General features: G+C 53.2%; 1 protein-coding gene across 1 annotated transcript; it reads left to right on the top strand.

The window, feature by feature from the left end:
- Positions 1 to 10,242: 10,242 nt before the first annotated feature.
- On the top strand, positions 10,243 to 25,401 carry ROBO3 (roundabout, axon guidance receptor, homolog 3 (Drosophila)). Its single transcript, XM_012729495.1, has 28 exons — positions 10,243 to 10,402; positions 13,234 to 13,560; positions 13,872 to 14,029; positions 14,460 to 14,580; positions 14,674 to 14,812; positions 15,111 to 15,238; positions 15,487 to 15,611; positions 16,972 to 17,143; positions 17,446 to 17,651; positions 17,870 to 17,951; positions 18,216 to 18,381; positions 18,579 to 18,745; positions 19,251 to 19,372; positions 19,539 to 19,764; positions 19,973 to 20,094; positions 20,394 to 20,565; positions 20,660 to 20,845; positions 21,567 to 21,590; positions 21,672 to 21,714; positions 21,891 to 22,030; positions 22,353 to 22,547; positions 22,709 to 22,850; positions 23,001 to 23,213; positions 23,622 to 23,773; positions 23,903 to 24,013; positions 24,211 to 24,378; positions 24,873 to 25,063; positions 25,355 to 25,401. Exons 1-28 carry the CDS (start codon positions 10,243 to 10,245, stop codon positions 25,364 to 25,366), a joined length of 4,170 nt encoding a protein of 1,389 aa, XP_012584949.1. The 3' UTR covers positions 25,367 to 25,401.
- The last annotated feature ends 1,313 nt before the right edge of the window (positions 25,402 to 26,714 follow it).

The raw sequence follows: 26,714 nt of genomic DNA, 5'->3' as shown, positions 1-26,714 counted from the left end.
TGAGATACCACCTCACCCCAGTGAGAATGGCACATCTTCAAACAACTAGCAACAACAAATGTTGGCGAGGATGTGGAGAAAAAGGAACTCACCTGCACTGCTGGTGGGAATGCAAACTAGTACAACCACTATGGAAAATTGTTTGGAGGTTTCTCGAACTGCTAAAGATTATGCTTTCATATGACCCAGCAATCCCACTCCTATGTATCTACCCAAGAGACACAAAAACACTGATTCAAAAAGACACCTGCACCTCCATGTTTATTGCTGCTTTATTTACAATAGGAAAAACATAGAAGCAGCCCAAATGCCCAAAAGAAGATGACTGAATTAAAAAGATGTAGTACATATACACCATGGAATATTACTCAGCAATCAAAAAAATACTTTTGCAGCAACATGGATGGAGCTGGAAAGGATCATGCCTAGTGAAATAAGCTAAAAAGAAAAGGAAAAATATTGGATGGTTTCACTCATAGCAGGAGTATAAAGGGCCAGGGGAGAAAAGAATAATAATGAACAACTATATATCAGAGACATTTTATGGGGGTGGAGTGGAGAATGGGATCAAAAATGGGGGGGGTGGGGAGGGGAGGGAAATGCACTGTGATGATGGCACATGGGTGATTTGGTGATGGGAAGCCCACGGGGATTACAACTGAGATGGAAAAAGTCACAAAATGATGTAAAAATAAACTATTATATTATTTTTTAAGTGCAAAAAATTGTATGTATTCCCTCATATTTAATTTAATGATTTCTTTTATTTGGATTATCTTTTCTATATATCTGTAGGAAATCAATAATAGCTCAGATACTTACTGAATGTCCTCTATGTGCCAGGGACAAAAGTAATAAATTTTCTATGTGGATCCACATCTGTCTTTCCTCTTCCAATGCCAGGGTTATTGCCCTGGTATATTTAAACTTTCTCATCATGGAATATTTAGCAACAGGGGTCTTGGGCTCTGAGAAGGTGGGAGTCCATATGGGATTGCAGGTTCACAGTGGGCGGTCCCTTTATGATGAAGACCATGGACAGGAAAATAAGTCCCCCATGCCGCTAAGTACAGGGCTCAGAGGGTAGAGGCAAGTGACCTTTAGCAAAGTCTAGCCCTACTTCTGATTAGATGAGGGGACAGCAGTGAGTGCTGAGATATCATTCAGAGGCTGCTTCTAGGAAATGTTGAATATTTATGAGCTATGCAATCAAGACCTAGGAGGTGAGGCTTTAAAAATAAACAGGCAGCAGGATGGGGGTAGGGAAGGTGAAAGGGGAGAGACACAGAAGAAAAACCAAAAGGAATGAGGCACGTGAGAGGAAAGAAGGGAGGGAGGAAGGGAGGGAAAGAAGGAGAGAAGGAAGGTCTGTCTGAGGGGAGGTTCCCAGGACTTGTCAGAACAGCACCTGCTCTGTTTTGTGTGCTCCTCAGTTCTGGTTGCATCGCTCCTCCCTGTGTCAATGAAAAATGAATAAAATCACAATGGGGCTGGATATTCCCAGATCAGATGGTGCTTCTCTGCAGGAGTCCAAAAGTCTTGGGGTCCTCATCACTCTGCGGACTTGAGTTCCAGGACAAACCAGTGAAAGGGGGCCTCTTAGGGTGTAGAAATCCAAAGTTCAATGTGGAGAAATAGAAGGAAGGACTCAAAGACAGAGGGACTCCTGCAGACACTGGAGAGAATTCAAGGTGAATGCAGGTAAATGCATGAACACATGTACAAATGAGCAAAGAAATACAGAATGAAGTGTGTGATGTGGAGGAAAGTCTTTCACGTGTGTATTTAACACAAAGCATTTCCCACTGAATGTAAATCACTAAAGGCAAGGGAATATTATTCTTTACTTGAAAAATGTGGCATCTTCTGTTGGATGCAGGGGATTTAAATGTCTTAATTAGTCCCTTCCTTTTTGTTTTTGACTCTCACATACAGAGAGAGAGAGAGAGAGAGAGAGAGAGAGAGAGAGAGAGAGAGAAATTGAGACAGAATGATTAGGAAGAGAACCCTTTTTTTACTTCCCTGAAACTGGGAAAGTGCCAGAAATCACAGAAATGAACAAGTACTAAGAATATCAGGTTTAATATTGACAGGTCTATGGACTAAGGGAAGTAAGGACTAAAAACAGAATGGTAGAAAAAGATCTGGGGAATTATGACCTAGTGAATTATGCTCAGCAATGTGATGGTAGAAGTCACTCTGCTACTAGAATAATACATAACAGTGGCATGTTGGGGAAAGAAAAGGGGGGGGGTCCTTCTTTTTGCCATCCTCAGGTGCAGGTATGCCAGGAATGTGGTATACCAAGCATCAGGTGTAGGGTCAGCCTGACTTGAAATCCTGAACCTTCATTTACTAGTCAAGTCACCTTATCACCGTGTGCCTGAATCTCCCTCTCTGCAAAATGAGGGCAATAATACTACCCAGGGGCCTCCCTGGAGGTGCAAGGGGTTAAGTCTTAGCACTATGAAGCAATCTGCAGCCACTGCAGCGGGAGGAGTTCAACCCCAGGCCAGGGAGCTGACCCACATGGTGCAGCAGACCTTACCTGTTTCACCCACTGCTCCCCTCAGTGGTGTATTTCAGTAGACCCACCTATTCTGCTTCCCACTCTGTCTCTGGTAAATCCTCTCACCGTTGGCACCTCTGGCCTATATCCCAGTTCTTATACACATAAATAAATAAAATATTTTTTAAAAAAAGATCTGAAAAGGCAGACAGCATTGAGATGATGGTGATTCTTCCATGCCACTTGCTGGGGTCTATTGTATAGTAATGGGAGCCATTATCATTTTGAATGATGGTGATGGGATCAAATTTGATCATTAGAGACAAACATGCAGCTCTGTGTCTGGCATTTAATAGGTGCTTATTAAATGAGGATTGAACTTACATCAGACCACTGCCTCCAGCAACTGTAGAGGACAGATCTCAGCAGGAGACTGCATGCAGACACTTAGTTTGCAATAGTTAGAGTGAAGGATGATGAAAAACTAAAGGCAGACCATGGCCACAGACAGGAGGCAGGGAAATACTCAGAAACTCTCTGGCCTTTTTCAGACTTTTTGCTTCTTCTTCAAGTTCCTAAATGCTAAGTATAGCCAGGAGTACCCAAAGGCTGGGTCCTTGGGCCTGTCCACTGTGATTTTATCTGTCCTGAAGATCTCCTTAGTTCTGTGACTTTCCAGGCCATTTATATGATGAAGACTTAAATCTCTAGCCTAGATAGCTTCTCTGAACTTCAGATGAGGCCATCCACCTGCCCACGTAACCACACCACTGGGAGCTCTAACAGGCATCTCAGACTCAACACCCCTGAACTGATGTCCTAACCTTCCCTAGCCTATGGCAATAGGCTTAGGTCCCCCCATTTTAGTAGAAGCTTGCCAGCTCTATTTTTAAAATATATCCAGAACCCAGCCTCTTCCCATCATTACTAGTAGTGCCCCAGTCCTAGTTCCCATCATGGCTTGCCTGTGGTGGAAAGTGGGAGCTTTCTTTTTTCTTGTTTTAAGAGGTTTACTTTTATTTATGCATGCAAGAACTAGGGTACAGGCCAGAGGTGCAAGGGGTGAGAGGATTCTCCAGAGACAGAGCGGGGAGCAGAACAGGCAAATTGACTGAAATACACTGCTGAGGGGAGTAGTGGGCAGATAAGGAGAGGTCTGCTGTGCCATGTGGGTCACCTCCCTGGCCGGGGATTGAACTTACTTCACAATGGCTGGTGACTGCTTCATGGTGCTGAGACTTTAATCCCTGCAACAGCAGGGAGGCTCAAAAGTGGGAGCTTTCTAACGGTTCCCCATCTGTTTAACCTACTAGGTGGCTTAAAACATGTTTTTATGATTTGAAAAGGCAAGCTATGAAACAGTAAAATAGTTATGATAATATTTGTGTTTTTCAGAAGATATATATATAATATATGCTTTTTTCAAATCTGAAAGGACATCTAAGATCCTCCGCCACACAGTGCTGTGGAATGAAGAAGGAGTAAAGGATGTGTGGGGACTTTGCCCTCTTGGTAGGTCTTACTTCACTTGGAGAATTTTTGCACGACCATGTATTGTGCTTATAATTATAAAATTAGCAAAACAACCCCTTCTGGTAGCTTAGAGGTTAATTCTCAGCACTATCACCACCATGGCTCACCACAAGGCCTGAGCTGGACAGCTGTCCAGGGAGCTGACCCACATGTTTTGCAGCAGACCTCTATTGTCCCATCCACCGCTCCCCTCAGCACTGCATTTCTCTGTCTGCTCTGCACCCTACTCTGTTTCTGCTAGTCCTCACTGCTCCCCAACCCCTTACCCCCCACCAGCCTACATACCAGCTCTTCTATGCAAAAATAAATAAAATCTTAAAAAAAAAACCTAGCAAGATAGGCCCCCTATTAGAAGAGAAACAGGATAATAGAGAGGGTGAAGGAAGGAGGAAAAACAGAAAAGGAAGGTGTCTTGGATTAAATAAGATCCCCCCCACAAAGCACCCAGACAAAGGCTTTCACCTTAGTCCACTGTGCTCCTCCTCACGCTTACCCTCTCCTTCCCTCTTTCCCCCACATTGCTTTAGATCTATGGTAAACTTTCTCTAGGGTTGCTGTTAAGGTTTGTCTTTGTCTGACCCATTATTTGCCTACTCTATATTCTGCATGTAAGTGATTTCTACTACCATACTTTTTCAGGATGCCTGACAACTTGTAACTCTAAAAGAGTTGAGTCAGCTCTACCAAGAACTGCTGCCTCCATCAACACCATGCGGGTTCTACTGACTCCTCCTCATCTGCCAAATTGATTTTCTTGAATTGCATTTCTTTAGATAACTTTATAACCGTATTGTCAAATACATAGTTTCTCTAGCTATCCAAGTCTTCATTTATGTCTCTCATTGAATCATTTTACTCTTACAGGTCAGGATAATTTCTTTTCTATTCAATTCCTATATTTTGTGGTTATTGAAAACAAAAACCTTTTTCCTATTTCCTAAAAAATAAATAAATAAATAAATAAATGATACCCCACGCCCCCCCTGAATTGATATCCACTTGGAACTTCAATATGTGACTTATTTATATTTTTATTTGGAAAGAGGATCCTTGCAGATAATTGGTTTACTGAGGTCATACTAGATTTGGGTGGCCTAACCCAATGACTGGTGCCCTTATTAAAAGAGATCACACACACACACACACACACACACGCACACAGAAGAATACTGTGTGAAGATTGGAACTATGCATAAGGCCAAGAAATGCCAGGATTTACTAGCAACCCCGAGAAGGCAGAAGAAACCAGGAAGGATTGTTCCCTGGCACTTGCAGAGAAAGAATAGTTTTGCGGACACCTTGACTTTACTTGTTTGCTAATTTATTTATTTTGAAGTGCCTAAAAAGTATTTGCTTTTTTCTCATATTTCATTAATTTGAGAAAATATTAATATTAATTTTGTTAGTTGTTTACAGGCTGACATGACTCTGGAGGTATATTTCACACCGCCATAGAAACACAGTAGAAATAATTCTCAGACTCGGAAAACTACTCTGCTTACCAGAGGGAATTGGTGGCAGGGAGGCGGGGCAGGACACTGGGCAGAGTTCTGGTGGAAGGTGAGGGGAGTAGGACTCGTGGTCTCTAGCTTTCAGAATTGTGGGAGAATAAACTGTTGTTGTAGGCTTCTTTGTGGTACTTGGTTATAACAGCCCTGGTAAAGAAAGGTAGATGGAGAGAGGGAGCGAAAGAGACAGAGCTAGAAAGTAGACAGAGCGAGAGAGAAGGGAAGGCCAGCGGTCTCCAAAGGGGCAGTTGGGAGGACTAGCTAATCAGATATAGTCCCTAAGCCTGTATTTATGGAGGGCTTGCTTGCACCAAGTTTTTTTTTTTTTAAAGATTTATTTATTTGTGCATACAGAACTGGGGTACAGGCCAGAGGCTCAGGGGCGGCGAGAGGCTTCACCAGAGACAGAGCACCAGAGACAGAGCGGGGAGCAGAACAGGCAGATCAATGAAGTACACTGCTGAGGGGAGCAGCGGGCGGGTCAGGAGAGGTCTGCCACGCCATGTGGTCACCTCCAGGGCAGGTGGGAATCAAACTCATGCGGAAGCGGCTTTTAGATTCTCAGTGCTGTGCTTTAACCCGCTGCGCCACCAGGGAGGGCCCGTTTGCACCAAGTTTTATAAAAGAAAAGGAAGTTCTTGTTCTCCTTGTGTTTGTTCTGTCTGTAAGGGGATGCAGACATTTCACTAGCCTCCACATTTTCAATGCTTTGCAAAGTGTCTCCTTGCAGTTTCTCAGCTGGAACCCTATGTGTGTGTTGGGGGTATAGGGTACTCTTGGGCAAAGGAGGGGGGGGCCTGGCTTATTATCTCAGCAGCGACAGGGACTGAGCCAACAAACCCTGGCTCCTGCGGGGTAAGCTCCTGCGGTCTGCTTTCCAGCCCAGACCTGCTCTTTGCTCTCTGCTCCCCCCTCCTGTTTGGCATGCTGGCTTCAGCCGGCTGGGTCACTGCCCCCCTGGCATCTCAGCTCTGAAGCCAGGACCCTGCTGGGCCATTCACAGGCTGGCCTAGTGGGGGTGGGGGACAGATGTTAATTCCTTGTTTCCCCCACCCCACAAAAACATACACATATGTTCAGTGCATATCAGTGCCCTGGGAAGGGGTCCAGGCAGAGAGTGATGGGAGGCTACAGGCTCTAGGGGGATGTAAATGTACCTGGCATGTGCGTGTGTGCGTGTGTGCGTGTACTGGGGCAGTGGCAGTAATCAGTGTGAGAGCATGGGTTTTCCTTCAACTGCCCTCCCAGGCAATTACATGCCAGCAGCTTCATCCCTATCAGCTGGCAGGCAGGCTGTGGCCCACCAAAAAGCCTCTCTGAGTCCCTAACTTGGTCCCTGCAAATTCCCAGCCATTTTCCCTGGCTTATGTTGCTGGCAGTAGGCCAAGAAAGTTGCCCCGAGGTAGTTATTCTGTCCCTCAAAACACACACACACACACACACACACACACACACACCACTCTTGAACAGTCTTCTCATATTACCATATTCACCCCTTCCATATTTTCCACTCACCCCAAAACCAACCACCCTGGGAAAGACATATTCCACTTCCACATCGACCTAATCACCCCTTGATTCCTTTCTATGGCTTTTGTTCTGTAGGAATGGTTTCCTACACACACACACACACACACACACACACACACACACACACACACACACTCCTCTTCCCACAAGATGCCATACCCTACGCAAAAATACTTATCCACTAACTCCAGACTCAGCACTCACACATTCTTCCTGCCAACTCCTCTTTGGAGTCTCCTATTTTTCTTACCCTTAAAGTGCAGATGACATTATTGATAAAATTCTGGAAAAGAAGCCATCTCCCGAGGCAACAGAAGGGAAAACCCTCAACTCTGATTCTCTCTAAGCCTAAGATGGGAAGTTACCAACCAGTTGAAAGGAACCCCAAGGAAGATACTCCAATTACAGTGTACACACACAGAGTGTTCTAGGAGCTGTACAGCACCTGTAGTTTACAAGATAAGAAATAGAGAGAGATGCTCTAAGTTAGCACCTCTCCGTAGGCAAAAGTTAGAAGCCAGGTAGGGTGTGTCATGATTTCTTTGAGGGGGGGGGAGGGGATGGGGCAGGCAGTGAAGACAAGTAAGAGGGAAACTCCTCCCAAGGAACAGTCAGTGAGAATTTGGACTTGAAAAGGCCCAGGCCAGTTCCTAGGCTGCCCATCTGAGCTCAAGTAAAGAAGGGGAGGGAAGGAGAGGGCTGGACCCCTGCCAGGCTCAGGGCTCTAGGAACACTGGGGTGAGGGGAGCTTATGTTATGCTTGGAGGTCTTCATCATAATGGACTCGCCTGCTTTAGACATTAGATCAGAGTTAGTTTAAAAGGAGTGCAGTCCAGAGATGCTGAGAAGCAGAAAGAAAGAGCAAGAAGAAAAAAACGAGTACTAGAAATGGTGCGTTATAAAAGAGGGCTAGAAACACTGGGCCTGAGAGCCCTGGAAGAAACTGTGGCCCCCCTATTTTTCCAGCCTCCAAACCCAGGGTGACAGGGATTAGGAAGCAGCCTTGCCCAAGAGCTGAGCCGCTGCCTCCGCTCAGGGAGCCCTGAGCAAATACACCCTGATCCCCACATAAAGGGCCAATTAACTTCTCTGTCTCAGGGAACAAATCCGCTAACAGGGTGACAAGCCCCTAGACGCTGGCAGGCCCTGTGTTTGCTGAGAGGCCGACAGGGAGCAAATCAGGGGATTAGGATGGGGCAGGAGCCACATGGTGGGATGTGCTTGCTGGGCTGGTCTGGTCTGCGGAAGTCCTGTCCTCCCTAACCCACATCAAGGCCCAGTGCCAAGAAGCTGGGTTTCTATTCTGGCTGAGCTTCTGGATCTCTGGGCCAGTGGGAGGCAGAGCAGAGGACCCTGGACTGTACAGCAGAAGCTGCCCAGCAAAGGGATCTGGACGGAGCTGGAAGCGTGATTCCTCCTGAATAGAGGGCAAACAGAGGGCCAAGGAGCTGGTGTTTTTTCTTACCAGTAAATACAGCATGGGACTTACTTCTGGGTGGGTCACCCCTGGGGGGTGACCTATCTCTTAGGTACCTTATCTCTTAGCTAAATGCAGCTTGGCACAAGAGACAAACATCAAGCTCTTAGCATCCTGGTGCTGCTAGCCCGTCATCCATCTCCTCCAACTCATCTCAGCCTCCTGATCTACAGTGTTAAGTTGTCTATGAGGTAGCAGACCCCTGGTCCAGAGCAGGCACACCAGATGCCAAATGAGCAATCCCAAGGTGCTGCCTCTCTGAGGAGGCCCCAGGGTCCCTCTCCCCAGCAAACTTTAACTTTGCCACTTCCTTGCAAAAATCATGCACAGAGTGGAGGCTAGGAGGTAGGAAGACACCAAAATTGCCTAGTTCAAGACCCCAAAGCAGGTGTGTCTTCAGGGAGGCATCTGGGGACAGACCATCTCGTGCCCAACAGTCTCCCATTCAGTTGAATACTGTCTGCCTGAAACCCTAACTCTGCGGCTACCTCCTCTGGGGCCGCCACCCTCCCCTCTGGGTCTCCTCCACCTGCTCACCTGCCTCTCCCCACTTTACTAAGGTTGTACCATCACACCCAATGTGTGGTGGAGCCAGAACCCACAACTCAGGACCCTCCCCCTAATTTTGGTTTCTCTCTTTCCCCCGACGCCTTAATGCTATTTCCAGCATAACACCGTGGCTTTTACTTTTCTTGGTTAGGACCACGGTGATCAGGTCGCCGCAGATGTGCACACGTCTTGCATCAACTGGCCTCTCTGCACTTGCTCTTACAGAGATGGTATCTCTCTCTTTGTCTTTGTTCAGGACCCTTGGTTTCCCCTTCGGTCTCCTCTAAAAAGTAAAACGATTTAATAGAACATGTCAGAGCGGGCCAAAGTAAAAGTATGCAAATAAAAACGTGAGAGAAGTAAGTTAGCTACGCTCAGTTTTATCCCCGTCCGGAGTCTCCCGCAGGGACTACTCCATTCGGGGGCCAGACGCTCCACCCCCTCCCCCCTCCTCCGGTCTCCCCCGGCAGCCCAGGCACCCGAGAGCCAGAGGGAATTATTCTTCACCCACACAACCCCCGCTTCCCCGACCCCCGGACTTTCGCAGTTGAAACCCAGAACTTGGGAAAGGACGGAAGCCAGGGCTCCCACACTTGGGGCACCGTGTTTGTGCTTGTCTCAGTTTTCCTAAGGACCGGGAACAGAGAGGCGGGATTCCTATTCTAAAGTCTGCCAGGAGGACAGAGTCCGGCAGAGTCTCAGTCGATATCTTGGGAGGTTTGAGAAAGGAGGGAAACTCCTGCGGCGTCCGGACTCCGACGCGGGGCGTGGGGCGGGGACCCCAACTCGCGCGCTGCGAGACTCCAGGCTCCTGCCCTGCTAGTGGCCGTCCGGGTGGGGGTAGAAGGGTGGAGGGAGGCGGATTAATCCCGTAATTACGCCGTGATCGGCGTGGCACCTGCTTTCAGTCCGCCCAGCCCCCGGGGACCCCGGCGCGGAGGGGTGGAGAGAAGGACGAGGGAAGGAGGAGGGCACGCGGAGGTCCGCGCCGTCCCCGGGCGCGCCGGCCGGAGAGCGGCACCGTGGCTGGGGCAGAGCGCAGAGGCTGCGGAGGGGCTTACGGCTCCCGGCCCGCGGGTCTCAGACCCAGGGCCTGGGTCCCGAGCCCCCCGCCCCGGTCCCAGCCGGGTCGCGTCATGCTGCGTTACCTGCTCAAGACGCTGCTGCAAATGAACTTGTTCGCGGACTCACTGGCCGGGGACATCGCCAACTCCAGCGAGCTACTCTTCGGCTTCAACTCTTCGACGGCTGCGCTCAATCACAGCTTGCTGCCCACCAGCGAGCCGTCCTTCAACGGTGAGACCCAGCCCCGAGGGCACCTGCGGTCCAGGTGTGTGTGTGTGGGGGGGAGGCTGACGAGGTGGAGAGACCTGAGCGCTCCTGCCCAATGTCCGGACCCAGCGGCACCTGCTCCGTCGTGGGGCCGAGGGATAAAATGGGGCTTAAGCTCCGGCAGGGGGTGTCAGAGGGATGTCGAGGGCTTCGGAGGAGATGGTTGCTGGGCCCATTACTCCTCACCTACCCCGCCGGACCCCAAAGGTGAGACGAACCCTGCGGCCAAGCGGCAGCGGCACAGCTAAGGGAGGCTGAGACCCACTGCAAGGGGGCAGAGGCGGCGCGCGTGCAGGCAGGTCTGGGTTAAACTGGGCCACTCAGTGACTCCCCCAGATAGCAGGTTTTGCTTTAGGGCCCTACATTTTTCGAGAACTCTCTTAGAATGAGCGTGAGGAAATGAAAATATTGGATGTGTTTACTACAGAGCGTGACTGGGGCGGCGATCGTGTCGGGAAACTTAGAAGTTTGTCCCTCAGAGTGGGACTAACACCCGGCCCACCCCGGCAGATCTGCGGCAGGAGGGCAGTGCCGGCGGCTAGGTCGTTACCGCTAATTACTGTGATTAATAAATGACTGAGACAGCGCGCTCTCCCCTAGCGCTGTGGGGAAGTGGAGTCTCCTCACCCGAAACTCGCGGAGAGGCCCCCTCCCGCCCTCTGCCGGCCGCCTTGGGAACTGCCAAATCCCGGGCCCTTTGCGGGTGGTTCTCCTGTTCCTCCCCAGCCGGCGTTTTTCTGACTCTAACCCCTGGAATTTAGTGGCAAGCACCGGGCTGGAGACCCGAAGGTGAAGAGAAAGACGACCTGGGCAATGTGTGGGCGTTTATGTGCGGCGTTCTCCAGATGCTGGGGGCGGAGCCCCAGAGCTTCATTAACATGGCCATTAGCTATTCATTAGCTGCTGTTGGAGGATCTCCAGAGACTGGCAATGGCAGGGAAGAAATTCCAGGGAAAGGGCGCCAGCAGCTGTGTCTACCGGAATTAAGGAAGAAAGGGCCATACCAGAAAGATGTATGATGGAGGGAGTAGGGATGAGGAAGATGAAAGCTAAGCAGAAACCTCCAGTCTCCCAAGTTTCTTAGATTTCCAAGTCCAGACCCCTCCTCACAAACCCCCGATGTCTCTGTTCACCAAACACTCTCATACGATGGTTTTAGTATACATTGTCTCTTAACTCGGGAACTGAATGACGTATGTAAGGGAGACATCAATAGTCTCATTTTTGCCACTGAGAAACAACTTAAAGAAGATAAATACTGCACCCATAGTCGCAAAAACAGCATAAAATTTGGCAACTATCGACCCGCCTACTTCTATTACACCAGGAGGTTACGTGAAGGTGTGGGCGGGTGGTGGGGTGGAATAGTGGGATCTGGTAGAACCTCATTTGGGTAGACACTATGGGGGGGGGGAGGTAAGTTAAGCCTTGGAGGATGCACTACTAGTGGTAGAATGGTCATGTTTATTTAGCCTTCTTCCCACCAAGTGCTTTACATACCTAATGGTCTTTTGACAGCCTTATCGCTACCCCTATATTACAGAGAAAGAGACAGAATCAGAGGAGGTGAATACTCTGCCCACGTTCTTGCAGCCTGGAAGGGTACAAGGCAGACATTTCAGCCCTGGTTGGTTCCATCCGGTCTATCTAAACTGGGACTGGGATGACATGAAGAAGAGTCAGGCGAACAGCAGAGATTTCTACCTGGAAGGGAGGAAATCAGGAAATTATTATCTTCCCTGTGTGTTCCCAAACAATTATGTTAACTCTCCCCAGCATGGGCAACCGGTCCAGCTTTGTCTCCATCATAACTTCTCAGAGTCTGGGTGGGGAAGTGAAAGCTGATCCCGCCCCAGTGCTGCAAAGCACCGGGATCTTTGCTTATTTTGGAAACGAGAGGAGGGATGGGGACCTAGGAGTAGGTGGCAAACTCCAGTGTGAGATTAAACGAGGCGACAGCGGCGCCTACTGGCCATCTCGGGTTATAATTTCACTTCGGATGAAGCTGGGAATGTTGGTGCGAGACCCGTTCTGGATGAAACCAACCTACAGCCACAGATGAAACCAGTGGAAAAGAATGTGGGCTGAGGGAGAGGCTGGAGCAGAACATGTGGATGAACTGATTCGAGTGACTAAGAGAAGGAATTTCTTGCCACCAAGTGGTTCTTAGTCTTTCTTGGTTCCGTCAACGTATAGCACAATCTGTCGAGACTATGTACCTTTCAAAAAGAACGTTCCTCTCTTTCCCACTGTTGCTTGCATTCAGTCCAGAGCGCCCCAAATGGCATCCAGGTTAAGAATACCTTCTAGTCCCAGCTCCAGCGCCTTCACTCCCACCTGCCTTTTCCTTAGGAAACCCTCCCTCCTCCCCTGCCATTCCACATTCTTCATTTTGCCCCTTGAGACCAAAGAGATGAAGACCCAAGTGTTGGTTCTGGTGAACCGCTTGTTGTTGGTAACCCAGTGGGACGATCTGCCAGTCAGTGCCCGTGGCGCACTGAAAACCTGCCCAGGAGAGAGGCGGTCCACTTGCCAAGCCCGGGCCCATCCTGTCCACTTGCACTTGTCAGGACAAAAGGCGGATGTCTGGGCGACCTTAGGAAGGAGTTTGTGCCCCTATTATGCCACTGCTCCCCAAGTGTGTAGGCATTTCCTTTCCAGCCAACAATGGAACATGAGCCCAGGGAGAGATACTGGCACTGGCAGAGAAGAGTGGTCAGGGGGAATTCTTTGGAGCTCAGTCTCTCCCCCAGTTTCCGAGTACTGAATGCTCTGCACCACCCCCCTAACCGTAGGGTCACGAGCTGGACCGGAGGACGCCATGCCGCGCATCGTGGAGCAGCCGCCGGATCTGCTGGTGTCCCGAGGCGAACCTGCCACGCTGCCCTGCCGCGCCGAAGGCCGACCCCGGCCCAACATCGAGTGGTACAAGAATGGGGCGCGCGTGGCCACGGCGCGCGAGGACCCCCGCGCACACCGTCTGCTGCTGCCCAGCGGCGCCCTCTTCTTCCCGCGCATCGTTCACGGCCGCCGCGCGCGACCCGACGAGGGTGTCTACACTTGCGTGGCGCGCAACTACCTGGGAGTAGCGGCTAGCCGGAACGCCTCGTTGGAAGTGGCAGGTGAGAGTCCCGTCGTCGGCCGGTTGCTTCTGAGCTTGTGGGAGGCGGGAGGGCTCCGGGTAATCCGATCCAGTGCCAGCCCCAGTCTCAGCTGGTGGTGCACAGTCCTTGGGACCAAGACCTAAAGCGCACGTCTGGGCTGGAGGACGGGGCCTGGTGTTTTCGCACCCGGGAAGAGTTCAGTCTATGAAGATGCACCGCTCCCCCAAACACTTTCCTGGTGCGACCTTTATTTCACCTCACAGCCTTCCCACAGACCACCACCGTTAATTCACGTTCCCTCGCCCTCCTTCTCTGCTCTTCGTCTCCAGTTCTCCGCGATGATTTCCGGCAGTCTCCTGGGAACGTGGTGGTGGCAGTGGGGGAGCCAGCAGTAATGGAATGCGTACCCCCACGCGGCCACCCAGAGCCTTCGGTGTCCTGGAAGAAGAACCAGGCTAGACTCAAGGAGGAGGAGGGAAGAATCACGGTAAGGGAGGGGGGCTGCCTCGGCTGGGGTTCAGAGCCAGGCTTGGGCTTGAGGGCGGAGCCATAGGCTAGTGGTCCAGGTCGGGTTTCAAAGGAGGGAGGCCTGGAGCGAGCTTGGAGGGGCGGGTTTGTGTCTTAGAGGTGAACTCTGGCTTTCGCTGGCCAGCCGCTGTTGGGTGAAGGATAAATAAGTGTGGGTAGGATGACACTGGTAATAGTGTAAGATAGTTGGAAGCTTATTGCTCGCTGGCCTGGTGGAAGGCGGTTTGGAGAAAAGAGACCTGAACCCCACATTGAAGAAATCACTTAAAGATTCCTCACCTAATCAATAAATCAGCCTCACCTGTCTTCTTTGGTTGGCTTTGGGGATCCGATAAGCAAATACACCTCCATGGCTACGAAGGACCAAAGTTCTCATCATCACTCTGCAGATCCGTGGCGGGAAGCTGATGGTGTCATATACACACAAGACTGATGCAGGGATGTATGTGTGCGTGGCCTCGAACATGGCAGGAGAACGGGAGAGTGGGGCAGCAGAGCTGCTGGTGCTCGGTAGGCGCTTGGACTCGGGAGCTAAGGGAGTGGGTGTCCTGGGAGTGAGCAGCTGTGCTGACGCCCCCTCCTGTCTGTTCACTCACTCCATAGAGCGCCCATCATTTCTGCGTAGACCAGTGAATCAGGTGGTCCTGGCTGATGCCCCAGTGGATTTCCCATGTGTAGTGCAGGGGGATCCCCCGCCTCGTCTACAGTGGCGCAAGGAGGATGGGGAACTGCCCACAGGCAGGTGAGAGAGCCCTTCCTTTTGCCTGTGAGGAGAACCAACCAGCCCAAGAATGCCCCTTACCTTAGAAAATTAGAAGGCAGGCACCTTCTCCCTTGGTGCATGAGTAGTGTGTCCCCCAGAGCCTACGGCCCCTGCCCTCTTCAGTTTCCACCTTCATTCAAAGGCCCACAAGCCCCAGTTTCTGTCCCTGTTGAAGCTGCCTTGTTCCTGTTCCCTGATTCTGGTGTCTGTCCTGGGGGGGGAGAAAAAGGGGTGCTGTAGCTGTGGCCAACCCAGCCTGGGGTGGGGAGTGGAGCAGGTATGAGATCCGGAGCAACCACAGCCTTTGGATTGGGCGTGTGCGTGCTGAAGACGAGGGGATGTACACCTGTGTGGCGGAGAACAGCATCGGACGTGCTGAAGCTTCTGGCTCCCTCACTGTTCACGGTGAGCACCCACCTGGAACTGCGTGCAGTGGGGAAGATCTGGAGGGGAGGTGGAGGATGGGTCAAATGGAGGATGAAAGCCAACAGACAGAAGGAGAGGCGTGAGGTGGGTCATCTGAGAGAGAGAAGAGAAAACTGACAGCTTTGAGCAAGAGCTGCATGGGCTTAAGCTCCTACTTCAGCCACATTGGATCTCTCTGTCCTGTTCTTACCACCCCCCCCATTCCTTTTTCCTCCACCCCTTCCCAGTTCCGCCCCAGCTGGTGACCCAGCCCCAGAACCAGATGGCAGCTCCTGGAGAGAGTGTAACTTTCCAGTGTGAGACCAAAGGAAACCCCCCACCAGCCATCTTCTGGCAGAAGGAAGGAAGCCAAGTAGGTGGCCACCTCCCACGGTCCCACCAGCGGCTCCTAGTCTCCTCCTCAGAGTCTTGGCTCTCCCTCCTTCTGCTTTTTGTAAACCTCTCTCTGGGGTTCTGTTTTACCTTTGGACCACTCGCTTGGAAACATTTGCAGGTCATTTGGGAGGATTAAATAAAATAAGGAACATAAAAGATCTGGGATTTATTGTGTAGTAAGGTGATAGGAAACAGTCCTGAATGGTAATTCCTCAGAATCTTTTTCTTCTGGGTAAGAAAGTCCCGAGGATGTAGCAAATCCAATCAGACCCTGCTACTACAGGTCCCTTAGGGCCCGGGTTTTATTTAACACAGTGCTCTGAAAAGTAGGCCCTGCATCAGGGTGCCAGAATAGAACAGGACCTGCTCTTCTGTTCACTAAGGGGAGTTCACAGTTATCCTTCTTCAGCTTTAGCAAACCCTGGAATAACCAAATGACATTTAGTGAAATTACACAGTAAATCAATACCCTTTCAGGGAAGGGTGGAAATTTTCTTCTAGGACACAGGCTGACTAAATCCATCCCACTGGGAAACTGGGCCACCCACTACCTCATTCCAAACCCAGAGTCACAATTTTCCAACATCTCTTGCTTCTGGAACTATTGCATTTTACTTAGTTAAATGGATAAAAATGCTAATGATAGTAAAGGGTGGGACTCAGCATGATGGTCTCATTTATCCTGAGACTCTAACCTCCTTTCTCCCTTCCCTGAAGTTCATATAAAACACTAAGCCAGAAAGGGGAAACTGGTAACATTTATTACACAATGCATTAAAAGATCTTCATATAATTACTTTATTTACTCCTCGTAACTATGAACTCTAAGTCAAATTTGGGCAAAGGAGATTTAAACAGCTCGCTCAGAGTTTCCCACAGGGCTGGGAAATATATCCCATATCATCTAATAAAATTCCTTCAGTTTTACTGTTTTAAGTACTTTTTTTTTTTTAAAGATGTATTTATTTATGCATACAGAACTGGGGTATAGGCCAGAGCTGTGGGGGATGGGATGAGAGGATTCACCAGAGACAGAGCGGGGACCAGAACAAGCAGATAGACTGAAATACACTGCTGAGGGGGCAGCAGGCTGGACATGTGGGTCATCTCCCTGGCCAGGGATGAAACTCATGCTGCAGTGGCTGCAGATAGCTTCATACTGCTGCGCTTGAACCCTTTGCACCACCAGAGAGGGCCCTGTTTTAAGTATTAACTAGTTTGTCCAAGGTCACACAACTGGTTGGGCACAGAGTAAGAACTAGAACTTTAGGAATTCTCTGGAAATGGGGACCTCTTTTGGGCTGTGTGCCTACCTGGGTGTCTTGCTCTGTCCCCAGGTCCTGCTTTTCCCCAGTCAGTCACTGCAGCCCACTGGGCGCTTCTCAGTCTCTCCCAGAGGCCAGCTGAGCATCAGGGAAGTGCAGAGCAGGGATGCTGGCTACTACGTGTGCCAGGCTGTCAGCGTGGCTGGCAGCGTCCTGGCCAAGGCCCTGCTGGAGGTGAAAGGAGGTATGTGGTCATGGAGATAGGGCTGGACCCATGCATGGCCCGGGAGAAGCAATGACTTTATAAGGCCTACTTTTCTTGAATTCTATATAATCTGTCTTCGGGGGAGGGACACATGTCCTTGAAGTTTGGAAATCAGCCACAGAAGCCACTAATAGAAAACTAGTCCCGGGCAAAGACTGGTTATGGAAGCTCCGTGCCCTCCAGGGGAGGGCTATGTGAAGGAGCAGAGAATGCAGACAAGGGCTTGGCTTGCCTCAGCCTGGGATCCCCCCACTGACGTGCCCAGGTTCTTTCTCTCACAGCCTCCCTGGATGGGCTACCGCCCATCATCCTCCAGGGACCAGTCAATCAGACGCTGTCCCTTGGGTCCTCTGTGTGGCTGCCATGCAGAGTGACCGGGAACCCGCAGCCTAGTGTTCAGTGGAAGAAGGATGGGCAATGGCTTCAGGGGGATTACCTCCAGCTCAACCTGATGGCCAACGGGACCCTGTACATTGCCTCCCTGCAGGTGAGTCTCCCCCTGGACATTGAGTACCTGACAATGGCCACGTGGTCCACGGGCCAGTGCTCGCCAGTGCCTGCTGGTACTAACTCCACTTCTACCCACCAACTCTCTCAGATCACTGAAGTGTCCAACATCCTCCCCCATGCTTCTGCAGCCCCACCTCCACCCTCTCACCCTACCTTGCCGTGTCCAGTTTGCCGATCCTCTCCCCTCCCTTACAGGAAATGGACCTGGGGCTCTATAGCTGTGTGGCCCGGAGTTCCATGGGGGAGGCCACGTGGAGTGGCTGGCTTAGGAGGCGGGGTGAGTTTTTCCTCTTGCCCTTGTTTTGCCAATATCTTTGCCCAAAACTGCTTCAAAGGTGATTCCTCTCACCCCAGGACTGACTCACCTTCCAAGTGCCATGGTCATACTGGTGGGCAGGAGAAGGGCAGCAGCAAAAGGGGTTAGCACCCAAGGCCCCCTCTGCATCCTCGCGATGTCACGGCTCCACTTGGGAAGGAGTCAGGCTTCACTGGGGCCACCCTTCCCCCATCCTTCTACTTAAAGTTTATCTCCTCACTGCAGAAGATTGGGGAGTATCACCAGACCCCCCTACAGAACTCAGTACCCCTCCGGGGCCTCCCTCTCAGCCAGTGGTCACTGAGATCACCAAGAACAGCATTACCCTGACCTGGAAGCCCAACCCAGAGGCCGGGGCCACAGTCACCTCTTATTTGATAGAGGCCTTCAGGTATGGAGAAAGCTCTGGAGACAAACCCAGAGTTAAAATGAGGGGACCCTATGTTGCTAGGGTCTTTGCTAATGTGAGAGATTTGCAGTGCCCTCTCCTGGGTTGAGGAGGTAGTGGGGTCCATCGAGAATGATGAGATGGAATACACAGCTGCGGGGCCCAGGCTCAGACAGCTCTGCCACTTCATTTCTGCGCAGTCAAGCAGCTGGCAGCACGTGGCGGACAGTGGCAGATGGTGTGCAGCTGGAGACACACACAGTCAGCGGCCTGCAGCCCGACACCATCTACCTGTTCCTGGTGCGGGCGGTGGGAGCCTGGGGCCTAAGTGAGCCCAGCCCTGTGTCCGAGCCTGTCCGCACCCGGGGTGAGTGAGCCCAGCCCCTGGCTCATGGGCACATTTCACCTTGACTGTGCACCCAAACATGGCACCACGGCCACTCGGTCTCGCCGTGCATGGAGCTGAGAAGGGCCATGTGGTCCACATCGCAGCTGTAACAAGTACCTGCTGGGGCTCTCGCTCTATTTCTAGACATCAAAGAATAGGGTTGGGGGAAAAATAGGGTTGGGGGGAGGTGGAGAAGTAGAGGGTGATTCCGTCATGTTGGTAGCACCTCACTTCAGACCATGTAGCCTACTAGGACAGGGGGTCGTCTTCATGTGGGAAAGTGAGGGAGGAACTGAAGTCTTTCCAGGGTGCACATGCAGCTGTGCAGAAAGAACACTCCTTAGCTCCGAGCCCACGCCACCTCCTGGAGGCTCTTTCCCTGACCGGTGTCCCCTGGGGTGCAGTGGGTCAGGACTAGGCAGGATGCAAGCACACTCCGTCCTGAGTCCCTGTGGCCCCTGCCGTGTGGGCTCTTTGGTCACAGACAAGAGCCCATCCAGGCCAGAGGAGGATCCATGGAGAGGCCAGCGGGGACTGGCTGAAGTGGCTGTGCGTATCCAGGAGCCCGTCATCCTTGGGCCCCGGACCCTGCAGGTGTCCTGGACTGTGAGTGTTGTACAGGGACTGGGTGAAGGGCAGGGATGATACTGGGGACCTAGGGCCCTCCAAGAATGGGGACGAGAGGATGGCAGGTGAGTGGCTGGGTGACTGGAACAGGGGCTGGCCTGGAAAACGCGTTCCCTTGTCGTATGCTTTGTCCCATCCTTTACAGGTAGATGGCCCCGTTCAGCTGGTACAAGGTTACCGGGTGTCTTGGATGGTAGCAGGTCCTGATGAGGGAAGCTGGACAGTGCTGGACTTACCGTCCCTAAACCACCAAAGTACTGTGCTAAGAGGACTCCCCCCAGGGGCCCAGGTTCAGATCAAGGTGCAAGCCCAAGGCCAGGAGGGGCTGGGGGCTGAAAGCCCTTTGGTGACCAGGACCATTCCAGAGGAGGGTAAGGGAGGTGTGAAGAGCTGATGGATGGACAGGAGGGAGGGGGCTGTGGTGACAATGAAACTTCACTGGGGCACAGCAAGGCCAGAGGATGGATGAAAACGTGGCTTGCCTCTCAGTTTCCAAACCTGGACGGGGAGGGTTGGGCCATGAGGGCCAGCTTGCAATAACTGTCTGTGTCCTTCTCAATGTGCTCCGCCCTGGCCCAGCCCCCAGTGGTCCCCCCCAGGGAGTGGCAGTGGCCTTGGGGGGTGAAGGCAACAGCAGTATCACTGTGTCCTGGGAACCTCCACTTCCCTCCCAACAAAATGGGGTCATCAAGGAATACCAGGTACAGGGTTTGAGAAGGACTGGGTGGGTGGGAGGACTTGGGGGTGGGGGTGGGGTGGCACGGGCAGAAGGACCTAGGGCCTGGAATTAGGGAGGACAATGCCCAGGCCTGGCTCCAGGGCCGGACATGAGGTTAGGAGAAGAGAAAGGTTTCAGAGCCTTGTCTGCCTACAGGCTGGAGTATGCCCGGCTAATGCCCGGCTAATGCCCGGCTAAGCTCTTTCTATCATTCAGAGCTTCAAGTCGCAGCAGAGGCCAGAATCTTGTGTCTGACTCTCACCTGGGTCTCTGCCCTCGCAGATCTGGTGCCTGGGCAACGAGAGCCGCTTCCACCTCAACCGGTCAGCAGAAGGCCGGGCACGCTCAGCGGTGCTTTGGGGACTGCTGCCGGGTCTTCTCTACCAGACACTGGTCGCAGCGGCCACCAGCGCGGGTGTGGGTGTGGCCAGTGCTCCGGTGTTGGTGCAGCTGCGTGAGTCCGCAGAGGGGTTCAGGGGGGGCAAGAGGTGGGTCCCCAGCTACTGGGCTTCTAGACCCCTCTCTCCTCACCTCTCTGACCCCCACAGCGTCTCCGCCGGAGTTGGAGCCTGGGCTCGAGGTGGGCCCGGGCCTAGCTGAGCGGCTGGCGAGGGTGCTGCGGGAGCCCGCCTTCCTCGCGGGCAGCGGCGCCGCCTGCGGAGCGCTGCTGCTGGGACTGTGCGCCGCGCTCTACCGGCGCCGGAGGCAGCGCAAGGAGCTCAGTCACTACACGGGTGAGCCGCGCTGACGGGCAGCGCCGGCTGGGGCGCCCGCTCCGGCGCTGGGTGACGGAAAGGAGGGCTTGGGAGTGGACCGAGCCTGGAAATCCGCCCTTCAGGCGGGAGAGAGGGACAGGCAGGGCCACTCCTGGAGCTCCGCCTTTTGGAGACAGTCGGGGTTTGCACGGAGCCGGAGCCGTCGGGACGGGGGCGTGGAAGGGCGGGTGGGGCGGACAGGGTGGAGAGAGACCTGAGTCTGGGCACCCGGGTTCCATTTGTATTTTAAATGTCTTGGGAAGAGAGCGGGCTCCTTAGTGTCTGCAGAGAAGGGGCAGGTTTGGAGTCTCGGAGAAGGGCGGAGACGCGGCCGGGGGGCGGGGCCTGCCCGCGGGGGCGTGGCCAGGACCCCAGACACTAAATTGTGAGGCGGGGTCTATGGGAAGGCCGGGCTGCTGAGACCACTGGAATTCTGCTCCTCCCAGGTAAGGGGCACATCCGAGCGGATTTTGAGAGCGCAGTGACGCCCAGTCTTGGTTATACACAGGAATCATTTGGGGGCGCTGTAGAAAAACACTGTTGTCTGAGTCTCACCCCTAGAAATCCTGATGAAATTGGTCCGGGGTGACTCCTGTGGTGGAATTGGGACCTGGATGAGCTGAACAAGATTATGGGTATTTCCGACCTTTCTCATTTCCCTTTTTCTTTTTCCCATGTTTCCTTTTTTCCCCCACGGTAGCCTCTTTTGCCTACACACCTGCAGGTAAGCCATCTTTGCTCCAGTGGGGTTCACACCCCTAGTGTCGGCTCTTCTCTCAACTCAGTCTCCCCCTCACCTTACCAGTGTCTTTCCCACACTCAGAGGGCCTCTCTGGAGCCAGTGCCAGGTAATTCTCTGAAACTCATCTCCCAAGGACAATCCCCTCCACTGAGAAACTGCTCTCTTCCTCTCTGGGCCTCACTGCCGACTGACTGCAGCTTCCATCCTGACACCATCACGGTTCCCCAGCTCCCAGTGACCCCTCCCTCCCTTGCCTTCCCCAAGTTCCATGCTCTCCCTCAGGCCGTCCATGGGCCTTGGCCCTGCTCCCTACCCATGGCTGGCAGACTCATGGCCACACCCTTCCCGGAGCCCCTCAGCCCAGGAACCCAGGGGAAGCTGCCGGCCTAGCAATCCTGACCCAGATGACAGATATTACAATGGTGAGGAATTGTAATTCCCTCAGGGGCACTTCTGCCCCCCCCAGCACACTTCCTTTTCTCCTTCTCAACCTCCTGGGGCAATCTGGAGGGAGCTGAGGCGTGCAGGTCTTCCTGAGGTGGGTCAGTCCTTGGGGAGCATGTGAGTTGGGGGGAAACTCTCAGGCCTAGCTTCTGTCTTGGCTTGGGAAGTATGGTTTGGGGTGGGGGAAGAAGTCAATCCTGGGGGACTTCTTTTTGCCCGCCACTCTCCTGTTCTCTGTTTTCCTGTCTCTGCTCCCCCCACCCCCTCCCTCCCCTGGGCCTCCCTCTTTCTGCTCCTCAGAAGCTGGAATCTCCCTATACCTGGCTCAGACAGCCAGGGGTGCTGCTGCCCCTGCTGAGGGTCCTGTCTACAGCACCATTGACCCAGTGGGGGAAGAGCTACAGACCTTCCATGGGGGGTTCCCCCAACACCTCTCAGGGGATCCAGGCACCTGGAGCCAGTATGCCCCTCCAGAATGGAGCCAGGGGGACAGTGGTATGATTCCAGTTCCTAACACCCCCATTTTAGCAGCATATCCCTGGAGAACACCCACCAACTTTCCTCGGGGACCTAGTCCAGCACTTCCTTCTTACCTGTCTCTGTCTCTTACCTAATCTTATGGGGTGTGTCCCCTGCGCCCACCCTACTCTCCTCAGGAGCCAGGGGAGGCAAAGTAAAACTTCTGGGAAAAGCTGTGCAGATGCCCTCTCTCAACTGGCCAGAAGCCCTGCCACCACCTCCCCCATCCTGTGAACTGAACTGCCTCGGGGGGCCTGAGGAGGAGCTGGAGGAGGCCGGGTACAGATGTGCCAGGCTGCAGAAGCCGATATACCTGGGACCTGCCTGGGCCTGCTGGGGGGAGGCAGTGATGCTGGGAGAGGGGGTGTCAGGAAAGCAAAGGGTATAGTGGCTGCTAGTCACCGCTGCCCTCCTGCTTCTCTCTCTCAGCTCTGAGTCCAAAGCATGGTGCCCACCGATGCCTGAGAGGAGCCAACCAGCAGAGCCTGACTCCAGCGGAGGATGCTTGGTCCCTCCATCCCGAGGGGAAACCCCCTCTCCCACACCTTCCTATGGACAACAGTCCACAGCCACCCTTACCCCCTCCCCTCCTGATCCTCCCCAGCCTCCCACTGACATTCCCCATCTCCACCAAATGCCCAGGTAGGTGGCTCAGGTTTCCTTGCACACTACAGGCCCTTGGTACATACCTGTTGAGTGGCTAATGGGGTGTGTGGGTGGCTGGGTGAATCTGGGGCATGCAGGCCTGGGGCATGCAGGTCTGTGGCTGCATGGCAGTGGGGAGGGGGTGTGACTTGGAGAGGAATGTGGAGGCTGACAGGGTCTCACTCCCTGCAGACAGTTTCTCCCCTGGGGACACCCTACAAGCTTCCTGGGGCATTTCAAAGTCTGGCTGACCCGCTGCTGCTTCAGTAGCTTGGGAGCCTCACGGGGACATGCTCTGTCTCATTCACCTGAGTGGTAGGCTGAGTGTCTTGTGCAGTGCCTGGCACATTGTCAGCACTTAGTGCTTGTTACGTGGACATATGCTGAGACCTGACATCATTGCAGGAGGGCGCCCCTGGGGCCGAGTTCCCCTCTCAGTGTAGCTCAGCCCACTCTGAGTAGCCACGAAGGGAGGCCTGCTGGCCCGGGTGTGGGCCCCACTGCCCCCCATCACCTCAGCCTCAGCTCTGTCCCTAGCACAGCCAGCAATGCTCCAGGTGAGTCTGTAGAGCCCTTGGCTGGCCCCCACCTCCCTGTAATCCTGATGCTTGTTTCCCTCTGCCCTCAACCTCCCTTCCTGGTCTTCTTTCTCTCTCCCTGCTCCTCTCCCTATCTCTGTGCTCCAGGGAGGAGCCGGCAGGTGGCTGGGGAGATGACTCCCCCAGCTCAAGGGGCCCGTGCCAGATTCCGGAAGAAACCCAAGGCTCTTCCCTGCAGGCGGGAGCGCAGTCCTGGGGGTGAGAGGGTCATGGGCCTGCGAGATGGCGACAGAAGGGGGGACAGGCCGGAAAACACGGGTGAGCTCTGAGGGCTGGAGGAGGAAACATATGAATCCAAATCTTGGGCTGTTTGTACACACCCTCCGGGTGCCAGGGAACGGGACAGGAGCGGAAGGAGAAACAGGAGACTCTGCTGAAACCGGGTCTCTCCCCAGACTTGCCACCACCACCCTTGCCGCCCCCAGAGGAAGAGGCAGCCTGGGCCTTAGGGCTGAGAGCAGCAGGCAGCATGTCCTCCTTGGAACGAGAGCGGGAGCGCAGTGGGGAGAGGAAAATGGTGCAGGCGGGGCCCCTGGGGGCCCAGTGGGGTCCTCACCCGGATGGTAAGGGAGCCCAGGGCAGGTTGGAAGGGTGCTGCTGCCACACAAGAAAGTGGGCTCCCAGGCTAGAAGCTACAGAGCGGGGCAGAGGGGCGCCGTGGGTGGGCTGAGGTTTAGTCCAGCTCACTCCTCACCTCTCGTTGGGTTCATGCATTTGATCCCAACGGGCCAAAGACCACTTGTTTCCATAGCCCTCTCTCTGTTTCCAAGTTGCATCCTTTCCCTGGACCAAAGCCCAGCTGAGGGGAGAAGGCTGCTGGGGGTTCTGTCCCTCCTTCCCAAGGCTCTCTGGGCTTGGGAGCTGGTGCCATCTCTGAGTGCCTGTCATGTCAAGGCCACGTGCAGGATGCTCTGCTCCGCTCAGTCCCTGGATGGCCTGAGCCCCAAGTCTTCCCTACCCTCAAGTCTTCTCCCTGAGTGGGGAATGTGGGTGGCACATGGGTGAGCCCCATGCTCTGCCCCAGCCTGCCTACCTGCTCTGCTTTCCTGTGCTGTAGAGGAGGCCTGGCTCCCCTACAACCGACCGAGCTTCCTGTCGCGGGGCCAGGGCACCAGCACCTGCTCCACAGCCGGCAGCAACTCTTCCAGAGGCTCCAGCAGCTCTCGGGGCTCCCGGGGCCCTGGCCGCAGCCGGAGCCGCAGCCGGAGCCAGAACCAGAACCAAAGGCCAGGACAGAAACGTCGAGAGGTGGGGGGAGGGCCAAGGAGGTTGGGTGAGGGGAACTGAAAACAGGAAAATAGATACTGGAAAAGAGTTTAGTGGGGAGAATGTGGGGTGTGGGGGGGGGTGTCTTAAGGAGGGGACCCAGTGAGAAAGGCTCAGGAAGGGAGAAATATTGTAGTACCCTTAACAAAGGATTAAGACAAGAGGACATATATTACAGCCTGGGATCCCCACAAAAGAACTAGATCAGGGAGAGGCTAATGGAAAAACGGGCCCCTTGTCCCTTTTCCTGCAAACCAGTCTCTCTCTCTTTAGGAACCAAGATGACCTTTGATGAAAACATCAGGAGTGCGACAGGGAAGGAATTATCCCTGGACGGGGACCTGTCCAGAAGTCCCTCCCGCTGGCAAATTGAGGGGGAGGACAAAGAGAGGCCCAGGGGCATCTTCCCTCCCAGGAATGATTGCTTGGGCCCCACCCCCACCCCCCAGGTATTGACTTAGAAGCCAGAGAGCCTGCTCTTCCCTTTCCATCTCTTTCTGAGAACCACTTGTAAGAAAGACAATAAAAGAGCCTGACCAGCACCCTGGGCCCTGTTTGTCTGCTCTGAGCAGGCTCCAGGTGGAAGGCGCTGCGAGGGTGTACCTCAGTGCACACGGCTACTTCTACTCCCTTTGGGTCTTCTCTCAGACCCAGGGCAAGGACAGGGCTGGTCTGGCCAGTTTCCAGAAGGAGCTGACACCCCAGTCTCACCGAGGAGGCCATGTCCAATACCAATAGCCAAGAGTGAGAAGCTTCCTTTGGAGAATACAGCCAGGCCTGCCTAGTGCCTGCCCACTGGGTATATCTCTGCTCGCCTAGGAGGAAGTATGCCCCTCACAACAGTACAAATTGTCTAAATTCAAAAAAAGGAGAAACAGAGAGAAATCCTGGTTAAAGAAGGAAAAAAACAAGTTTTTCAGGTCCCAGAGCCCCCCATATGTGTGCAATGGGCACCTGTTGGCTAAATCCTCCCATATGTGATTGGTTTGTCTGGTTCAGAGATGTTAAAGATTTTGAGTATTGAAGCCACAGTCACCCTCATTCTGTCCCACAGTATGCCACTCGGGTAAGCTGGGGATTTATTTCCCGCTCGCTTCCGCCACCCCTACTGCAGTAACTGCTCGGGGCCCTGAATAGGGATGGCTGCTGCCCCCCAAATCTAGACTCTAACATTTTCCTGCCCCTTTCACTGATGTTTTAATTTCCTTTGGTCTGGCAAACTGGATTGGAATATTTTCAAAAGGAATTTTACTAGGAAGCTAAAAGAAAACCAAAATCCCTAAAAGGAAAAGTAATGAGAGAGGAACGGATGTGTCACCTGAGTACTGATTCTTCATCCTGAGATCACGAAACTGGAGGCAGGCTGGCTGGGGAATGACTCGGGAAGCTCCCCGGCCGAGGGCTGCCTCACGCGGCCTCTGACTCGGCAGCCTCCTGGCAGAGTTTTCAGGACTGCTTCCCCATGGGCCACCCCGAAGGCTACCTGAGGCCTGGCCATACTCAGAAACTTCAGAGAACCAAGGTCTTGGGTTCTCTGAGCTAACAAGTGGTTTCTGTCTCTGACTTTTCTCACCCAGTGAGAAAGATGCGGCCTCCCTGCCCACCTGAGTTTTCTGGGGCTCAGACCCTGGAA

Source organism: Condylura cristata, unplaced genomic scaffold (genome assembly GCF_000260355.1).
Source record: "Condylura cristata isolate star-nosed mole 26May11 unplaced genomic scaffold, ConCri1.0 scaffold00025, whole genome shotgun sequence".
Classification (NCBI taxonomy): Eukaryota; Metazoa; Chordata; class Mammalia; order Eulipotyphla; family Talpidae; genus Condylura; species Condylura cristata.
The sequence above is the reverse complement of the archived record's forward strand: the minus strand, read 5'-3'. Positions and strand labels throughout refer to the sequence as shown.